The 9717-nt window shown below is 34.9% G+C and overlaps 1 protein-coding gene across 1 annotated transcript; it reads left to right on the top strand.

Annotated features, from left to right (window-relative positions):
• Positions 1–2310: 2310 nt before the first annotated feature.
• On the top strand, positions 2311–9499 carry LOC108476061 (COP1-interacting protein 7-like). Its single transcript, XM_017778128.2, has 13 exons — positions 2311–2733; positions 3222–3401; positions 3549–3672; positions 3748–3787; positions 3924–3976; positions 4055–4110; positions 4668–4820; positions 4995–5161; positions 5618–7125; positions 7213–8139; positions 8228–8645; positions 8768–8833; positions 9045–9499. Exons 1-13 carry the CDS (start codon positions 2675–2677, stop codon positions 9110–9112), a joined length of 3819 nt encoding a protein of 1272 aa, XP_017633617.1. The 5' UTR covers positions 2311–2674; the 3' UTR covers positions 9113–9499.
• The last annotated feature ends 218 nt before the right edge of the window (positions 9500–9717 follow it).

The following is a 9717-nucleotide window of genomic DNA, read 5'->3' as shown; positions in this document are numbered from 1 at the left end:
AAATAGAATAATGAGCATTATTGGATGACAATTTGTATAATTTGTATATTAAAATTAGAATTTTATATTCAAATTATCAAAATGAAAGTTGGAAGCTTCAATCAAAGTAAACATTTAGTGCCCAAACATCACAAAATTTAATATTAAGTTAAAATTTAGTTTCAATTTTGTCTATGAGTACAAAACTATAAAGAAAATTATTTAAGAAATAATATTACCAATTACTAAAAAATATATAAGTGAAATTAAAAAAAATTTGTTTAGTATATAGGTAGTGAAAATTTTAAGTCCTACAAATATGATTGAAATTCTGCCACAAGTCTTAATTATTTATTTTTAATTTTAAAATTAATTTAAAATATATGGCAAAATCTCAATCTCATGAAATTACCAAAATTTCCATAATTATCCTTAAAAAAATCATGTGTCTTATTTATTTATTTTAATTTGTTAAAATATCAATTAATGATACTTAAAATAAATAGATATTAAAAACTAAAGAAAATTTTAAAAAATAAAAGAGGTCTTTTTTTTTTTTTTTTTTGTAAACGAAAATAAAAGAGGTCTTTAATCAAATGATACCTAAACTAGTGGTGGAGCAAATAAATTTTTTTTTAGGGTCAGGATTAAATTATAGATTTTTATGATAGTAAAACTACAATTTTACTACTTTAATAGTCTATATCTTTATAAATTTTAAAGGATTAAATCAAAATTTTATCAATTTTTGAGGCCAAAATGCGATTTTATCAATACTAAATTAAAATTTTATAAAATATAAAAGACCTAAATAAAAAAAAATTTATTTTAGGAGAGGTCGAAGCCCCTGTCAGCTCATTGGATCCGTTTTAACTTAAACAAAGATAATTCTTTACTAATCTCAAGCTTTTCAAAAATTGAACCGATGATTGAATTAGTCAAATTATCGATTCATTAAATTAACAAATTCTAACAGTTTAATTAAATAAATCATTAAAATTAATAAAAATATTAAAATCTATTCAATCACCGGTTTAATAATTTTTTAATTCAATTAAACTGGTTAATATCAATTTCCGACTCAATTGATTCAAAACCTTTTCTCAAATCTATATCCTAATCGATTTTCATTCAACGAGTCTAGTCGGCGGATCCAATTCGTTTCAGATAACGGTGGCTAATCTTCAACTTTCTGCTTAATTAAGAGAAAATTTGTTGTGAAGTATAATTTAGTGCACGTGAAGAGCTTGCCAAAAAGAAAACTAAAATTTTAATGATTGCAATTGCAATCACAATCTAATGAAAACTACTAATCATGTTTTGCATCATTATAATTTGGAATTTAAAATTTTCAAGTCTTAAAAATTATCAAAGTTTCTACGTAAATTTAATAAAATAAAATAAAATTGAAATAATATGATTAATTTTATCTAAACGTTGGATTGCTCGTTCGGCTTGACTGAAGTTCTAAAATTTAAGTTAATTCTTTTTTCAAATAAATTTATTTAAATTTAATTATAAAATATAAAAATAGTAATATAAGGCTGTTTAATTTTAGTATTATTTTAATTAATAAAATGTGCATTAGTCAACTTAATATGAAAGAGAGATTCCCAAATTATGAAGTGTAGTGTGATGACCTACTATGAAGGAATTAGTTACTATTATTAGAGGTGGATACTTGATTTTAATAAAAAAATTATTTAAGACTAATTTGTAAAAATTCGATACTAAATTTTCAGTTGATATCAATTTCAAGTTTGATTATTAGATTATTTTATCACATTTCTTATATAAAAAAGCTTGATTATATTTTATATCTCGTAACAATGACTCACATTTTAAATTAGTTCTAACAAATTAAAATGTTTTAATTGAATTTTAAAATATTAATATCTTATCAATTAGATTTTTCTGTTAATTTAGCAGTTAGATTATTCGATGTTATAAAAATGAGTTAACATTTAATGTTTAATCTGATATTAGGTCGATGAAAAATTTAATTGATATGATAGGTACTGATACTTCAAGTACTCAATTAATATATTTTAAAATTTAAGAAATAATTCAAAATATGAATTATGGAAGTCTATGTTTTATATATTATAAAAATCAGTGTTTACCGTTGACAAAAAAACAAAAAGGGTAGTTCGGTAAATTCATGAAATAAATAATTTCCTCAACTAACTCCTTTACGTTTCAGCATTCCCTATGCTTGCCGTCAACTTTACTTCAAAATCCCAATTATACCCTCTTTCTTTTTCCTTTTTTCCATTTTTACCTCCTCCCAACAGAACAATTTTCCGACCAAAGTGTAAATCAAACAGGAAAATGTTTTGTAATTTCTTTCCTCTCCGTTTCCCACTCAGCGAAAGTAGCAGTCTTTGGATCCTCCATTTTTCTCTCTCTAAAAAGATGCCCTTTTTTTTTCACTCTCTCACTAAAAGCCTTTATATATTCTTTTATGAGAACTTTCCTATTTCTTTATGCCTTTCTGATTCTCTGCAAACCCCCCCCTTTTTTTTTTCTTTGCGGTTCACTGAATTGAGCTATCTTTAGAACCCAAATGTCATAATCTTTTTTTTTTTCCTGTGAAATTTCATGAAAGTTGTTGCTTTTTTTAGTTTTTTTATTTCATAACGATGTCATTTCACTGTTGAAGATTTGCCTTTTTTTTCTTTGAAAGAGGTTAACAATGAAGTCTTCAACTCAGCTTGACTCAGCTGTGTTCCAACTCACACCAACTCGAACCAGGTAATATTTGTTTTCTTTGATTTTTAGCTAATACTTAGCTTGATATATGTATTAAGCTTGCTTCTACAACGTTTTAGGATTTGTAATTCTATAGTATCGTCTCTAAGTTTCGAAGTAGCATTAGAGTTTGTTTATTTACTTGGTATGTGAGCATTGATATATGTTTAGAAGACTTGTCACGGAATCATTACTCTCTTTCTGGTGTGCAATGCACTCATGGATCTTTGTTATTTGATTCATATTCAATGTGAGATTAATGCACGCAGTCCGGTTTCATATGATGTCCGGTGTAGAGTCAGGGTTGGTCCACTCTAAGCACCACAGCCATTGCGGCACTAGTGGGGCATTGGTTAATGGGTAGTTAATAGTTACGAGTAGACTCTGATATCACTTGTGACGGAATCATTACTCTCGTACCGAATTTGGTATTGTTTGTGTATAATATTTGTAGATATGAATTTTATTAGATTCTGCATTGCTTTCATCAGGTTTGAATTGGTGATATCTGCAAATGGGAAGTCAGAGAAAATGGCTTCAGGTTTGCTTAATCCATTCCTTACCCATTTGAAGATTGCACAAGATCAGATTTCCAAAGGGGGTTATTCGATTATCCTTCAACCGGAACCTGGTATCGATGCCACTTGGTTCACAAAAGGAACCATGGAAAGGTATGCAAAGGTTGGCCATCGAGCTATTGTTTTGATGGTTGAGTCCGTCATGTATGTCGAGTTTGTTGTCGAAAAATGGCTCTAGGATGAATCTTTTGTTTCCCTTTGAAGTTGGCACGAGATACTATTTGTTTTTCGTTTTTGAAGGTTTGTTCGATTTGTGAGTACTCCGGAGATCTTGGAACGCGTGTACACTGTTGAATTAGAAATTTTGCAGATTGAAGAGGCGATTGCAATTCAAAGCAACAACAATATAGGATTGAGTGCTGCTGTAAGTGAAATGTTTGTGAGTTCTATTACATGTATACTCTAGAGATTAACTCTATTTTTTTTGTTCTTATGATAGGCTGAAGAGCATCACTTAAAATCTTCAGAAAGCATAGAAGGTACTGCTAGTAACTTATTGCCTATGATGTTCGCTTCTAACTCCATCCGGATTAGTGCCATTTTACATGTAATTACGAATGTAGAGTTGTTTATTTATTTTTTGTTCTGGTATTAACACCTGATGTCTTTGAACAGGCAAAAGGGCTACACTGGATTCCAATGAGGAGAAAGCCATCATTCTTTACGCGGTGAGGATCCGCTAAATGATTCTTAGCATTTGTTTTGATTTATGAGAACTTGTTTAACTCTTTTTCTCGTTTTGGCAGGCTGGAGCACGGCCACCCTTAGCGAATGGGTCTGCTGTACAGGAAGAAAATCCGAAGTATGTTTTACTATTGCTTGCATATTATCTATAGTTTTTGGTGGTCACTTCGAATTTCACATAGTTTGCATATTATCTATATTATCGTCAGTCTGCTTTACCTTCCAACTATACAAGGTTTACATACTTGAACTTGGCTCACTCGGCAATTTTTAGCTACCTCTATGAAAGATTGACTGAATAGTGTATGAATTAATCCAAGTATTCTTGAAGGTTAGAGTCAAGGCCAAGTAGGTCATGAGAATTTCGAGGAAGGAATAAAACATTATGGTTTCTAGGGGACTTCAATGTTTTGCATAACATTTTGTTGATTTTTCTTAATATTCATAATAGGCGATAAAAATTTATAGTTAATTAGCTAAATGCGGACATTTCATAATATTCCGAGTAAAAGATTTTTTTTTTCTTTTTCTAGAAAAAGAAAAGCCAGAAGGCAAAAAAAATAAGACAAGTCGTGTGTGGCATCATGTTAATTTTCAGCTGAACATAGTGTTGAATAACATAATTTAATTTGTTGGAATAATCTAACACGTTATTTTTTCCCGATATTTTACTAGAGTTCAACTTTTGAAAGTCCTCGAGACGAGGAAGAAAGCACTGCAGAAAGAGCAAGGTATGGCTTTTGCACGTGCTGCAGCTGCTGGTTTTAGCATTGATGACATGGCACCTTTGATGTCATTTTCTGAACGTTTCGGAGCCTCTCGTTTGAGGTATGGGAGCTTTTCAACCAGGGCACTTAGTCGTATTCAAAGCATATATATATTATGCATGATCACATACTCGAACATGATTGAATACTTTTTCAGAGGTCAAAATTACTCATGGAAGAATAATTGACAAACTGGTGAATGATTTCTCCATCACTTCATTTTTTTTCGTTGCAGGGATGCTTGTGTAGAGTTTACTGAATTATGGAAAAGAAAGCATGAAACCGGTCAGTGGCTTGAAATTGAAGCAATGTCTAGTCGAGCTGATTTCTCTGCTATGAAAGAGCTCAAGCAAGCATGGCCCGTGATTTCAGAAAACAACAGAAAAGCCGGTATTGAATCAAGTATGTTTTTTTAGAATTTTCTTCTAGATAAAATGTTAGTTCACCTTTTCTTTTACATGACACAAGTTCTGCTATTCTCTGAGTAACGGGAAGGTTACTTTAGTATTATTGCTCTTTTCATATAATTTGAAAAGAAAGATTTCTCCGTACAATGATTTGTGGATACATGTATCAACATGTTCTGTGCATGTGTGATTATGTGCATTAATCTTTCGTCTATCTGGCCTTGCTTCTGGTGCGTGCGATAGTCCTAATTTTCAATGTTGGAAACACGGTCTTGTTTAATTTTAAGGGAAAACACTACTGTTTGTTTTCGGGCATTTTTTATGTATTTTGGATGGATTATTTAATGAGAGGTAAGTTATTCTCGTCTGATTTTCTGCCCACTCTATATGCTGTGGGACTTACAAATTTTCGTATTATGAACTGAAATAAGTAAAATTCCGACATTGCCAGATGAGAAGCCTCCCATGGATCAACAGACCCCGGGCCGGCAAGAATATTCACAGGCCCAATTTCCGCATCCCCTGTTTCCTCCCTTGCCTATCCATTCTCGACCAGGTGGTATTCCAACCTTTCAAGGATATGCTATGCAAGGCATGTCCTACTATCCACACTATCCCGGAAGTAGTCCGTTCTTTCAACAACCTTATCCATCAATGGAGGATCCGAGCCACAATGTTGGTCAAAGAATACAGAGACGGCATTCTATGGATAGCCAGAATGGATCAGAAGCTTGGAAGCTGGAGAGAACAAAACCTCAAGATGATGTGGAGTCGGAGAATGAAACTTCAGTTAGTCCAAAATCAAGAAAAAAGCGTAGCAGTTCGGGTAAAAGACAATCTGGAATGGTGGTCATTCGGAACATCAATTATATCACTTCAAAGAAGCAAAACTCGTCAGATAGTGACTCACATTCCGGCCCTGAAATGGACGAGGAAGATGGAAATTCAGTGCAGAAGAACTCTCTAAGATCCTCAAAGGGGAAAAGAATTCAAGCGAAGCCTGTTGATACGGAAGAAATGGTTTCCGGGAAGGAGACAGACAGTGGACACTGGCAAGCATTTCAAAATTATTTGCTGAAAGGTGCTGAAGAGGAAGAACGTAGAGCGAACCAACGCATTTTTTCGGCAGAAAAGGAGGTTCAAGGAAAGAGAATACCGAATAGAGTGAGTGAAGACCCTGTAGTTTTCGGTGGACAAGAAATGGGTCAATACGAAGAAAGGAACATGACCGACATGCATAAAACTAGTGCAAGTAGCGGTCGCATGCTTAAAGCGTCATCAGATCAGTCTTTAACTTCGATAAAAGGTGGTCGCTCAGCTGATGATAGGAATTCCGTTGATGGTTCACATTATACGGAAATAGAGGGTAGGAGGGTGAATAGGAGTTCCATGAATGACGAGTTTATAGTAAATCGACAACAAAATACGAATTCCCCGTCAGATCGATTGGCTGCTAACTGGTTTGAACGGTCATCGAACAATATTAATGATGATTCCTACATAGTTCCTTTCAGGTCAACTTCAGTCCCTCGAGTTGGAACTGATGATCGCAATGCCATTAGTATGGATTCCGAATTCTCGTTGTCACTTCGGAAATCAGGAACTGCATCTAACAGGGTCAGAAGCCAAGTCAACTGCAAAACAGATGATTTGACTTTGATGCCTGAGCGGGGAATGGAAATTGGGTCGATTGGTTATGATCCTGCCTTAGATTATAAAATCCAGGTTGATGCTGAATATGCTACTTCCCTAGATAAGAAAAAGAAAGAGGGCATGAAAGAGTCGACTTCGGAAATCCGGAAATCGAAACTTGTTGCAAATCCTTCCTATAAAAAGAAGACTGTAGGACCGATAAGGAAGGGAAAGCCTTCGAAAACAAGTCCTTTAGACGAAGCGAAAGCCCGAGCTGAGAGCCTAAGAACATATAAAGCTGATCTTCAGAAAATGAAGAAGGAAAAAGTATGCTAATCTCAACAATCTTTACAGCTAGCTTGGACGGTTTATCAAATAAATTATTTATTCATTTTCTAGTACTTTCTTTTTCAGGAAGAGGCGGAGATTAAACGACTCGAAGCATTGAAGATGGAAAGACAAAAGAGAATTGCAGCTAGAAGTAGTTCCAATGCAGCTCAGCCGTCTATGGCCATGCAAAACAAGAAGCAGTTGCCGTTGAAAATTTCCCCCAGCTCTCATAAGGGATCGAAGTTCACGGATGCTGAGCCTGGATTGTCGTCGCCACTACAAAGATCTATCCGGATTACTCCTGTGGTATCGCCTGCTTCTCTTAAAACCCCCAAACCGAGCAAATTGAACAATGGAACGAACTCCGGTGGAAATAGATTAAGCAAGTCGGTTCCATCATTGCCTGTACAGAAGAAAGACATCGGCAGTGTAACACCTGATGCAAAGGTATCCATGGCAAGGATTAGGAGATTATCAGAGCCGAAAGTAAGTAGCAGCGCACGTGTTTCTTCGGTGAAGTCACGGAACTCAGAACCATCACCCAAAAGAAAAGCATTTCGAGGGCCTGAAAGCAGAAAAATATCAGCAATTGTGAACCATGATAAGAGTAAGATCGTATCCCTTCCAGAGCTTAAAATTAAAACAACTAAAGCCCCCAATATAACCCACAGCAATTCCGGAGGAAAGGGGACTCAGAAGGTGAATAGAAGTGTATCTTCTACCACCAATGTTACTGAACTGTGTAAGAACCTGGACAAAGTTTCGTTCAACATTGATGGGGATGACAGTACGGTAATTGAAAAAACCATTGTGATGCTTGAACAAGAGAAGCCCTCTGTTCCCACAGTGAACTCATCAGAAGGTACTGCAGCAAGACAGAAGGGAAATGACATAGGGAGGAAAACCAAGGAGGTGGCAGATTTTCCCTCCACTCGTGCACCAGTTTCTTCACTGAATGCCGGGTCACTTGATCATGAACACCGGACACAACAAAGATCACGAGCTTATGAGGTATGGTTTGCTGAACTTGACTGTAAAGGGTTGATTAGCCTATAGCAGTTCTCTTAGTCATCTTAACCGGAAATGTACAATTTTTCAGGTGCAAAAGGTTAATGTGAGTAACACCGAAAAGGAACCATCGAAGTTAACAAGTTCTAGTGTTACCGAAAAACCTTATCAAGCCCCTTTAGCTCGGGTCTCTTCTTCAGAAGATTCATGCAGTGAAGTTTCAGATCATGCAATAGCACCTCCAACTAGATTGCAAGCTGCAGCGAAAGAGTCCGAGAGTGTTAGAGCTCGTGTAGTTGATTCAAAGAACTTGAAACTAGAAAAGATTCCTGAAGTGCCGGATAAGCATCAAGTAAAGGAGTCACCCAAAGGGTTTCGGCGGCTGTTAAAGTTCGGAAGAAAGAATCATAGCTCAGCTACAAGTGAACATCGCATTGAATCAGATAGTGTTAGTGTTAATGATTCTCCAGCTGATGAGTTTGTCACAAACCGCACCTCTACTAGTGAAGGTAATTGCCTTATAGTTCATCTCTTGTGCACTTGTCATATGATAGTTGTTGTTCTTTTGTAGCTTTGGTAGTTTTCCAACCATATTTGATCCAAAACCATCTAATTTTCTTGTTGTTGTCAGTTCATACGTTGAAGAACCTAATCTCTCAGAATGAAAACCCGACAGCTAGCCATACACCGAAAAAGTGTAAGTAGTTGTTTCACATTGAACCATACTCGTTCTTTGGTTCCTTTTCCTAAGTTTCGCAGACTTTTTAAGTATGTCTCTGATACATATTTGAACATATCCATGGTGGACAAATACCAATATTGGATCATCATCCTCGAGTCCGAGTAACAGAGTTTTACATCATTAAAGTTTGATAATCTAACATGAAGGACTTTATATAATCATGCAGCTGCTCGCTCATTTTCCCTATTGTCACCATTCAAAAGCAAGACCAGTGAGAAGAAGTTGACAGCTTGATGATGACAGGTGAACCGGAAGTGTCTCAATTGTCTCGTTTATATCGATTTCCAACGGAAGTTCCTTAAGTAGACACAATGTTAAACCGAACTGGTTCTTAGCAAGTGACATCCCAGCATGATTTTATGTACCGTCTGTCGTAGCCATGGATTTCTGCCATTGTTTTACTGTAAATGAGAGAATGCCTTTGATTTTATCCCATTACCTCACAAGTCACAACCAAACCAAACATGAAACTATCAAAACCCGAAGCTGTCCAAACCCACCCAATTGCCACAAGAATGGCAGTTCGCCAAATTAATTCCATTTTAACAGCAATTAAGTTGTACATCGTCCCGTTACTTTTGTACCTACTTTTATAATAAAAAAGTTGCCTTTTATGTATAATTGGTGTAGAACAATTGATACAGTCTCTTATATGTTAAAATTCACTTGCGAAATCTACAGTGTTTATAGTTCAATTCATCATCTGTTCTTATTTTATAAATTAAAATTTTTAAAAAAATACTATATTATTTAATTAATATATCAGGCAATATCTTGCCCAAATTCTTAAAGATTTTACTGCCATCAAATGAACAGCCAAGACATAAACAACAGAAGTT

The sequence above is a fragment of the Gossypium arboreum genome, chromosome 3, assembly GCF_025698485.1.
Source record: "Gossypium arboreum isolate Shixiya-1 chromosome 3, ASM2569848v2, whole genome shotgun sequence".
NCBI lineage: Eukaryota > Viridiplantae > Streptophyta > Magnoliopsida > Malvales > Malvaceae > Gossypium > Gossypium arboreum.
This window is presented reverse-complemented; position numbering and strand designations above follow the sequence as displayed.

Excerpts from the sequence above, each read along its gene's own strand:
- LOC108476061 (XM_017778128.2), top strand. The coding sequence starts at position 2,675 with ATGAAGTCTTCAACTCAGCTTGACTCAGCTGTGTTCCAACTCACACCA. Across the intron at positions 3,977-4,054 it reads AAGCCATCATTCTTTACGCG|GCTGGAGCACGGCCACCCTT; the intron begins GTGAGGATCCGC and ends TCGTTTTGGCAG. Across the intron at positions 8,646-8,767 it reads CCGCACCTCTACTAGTGAAG|TTCATACGTTGAAGAACCTA; the intron begins GTAATTGCCTTA and ends TGTTGTTGTCAG.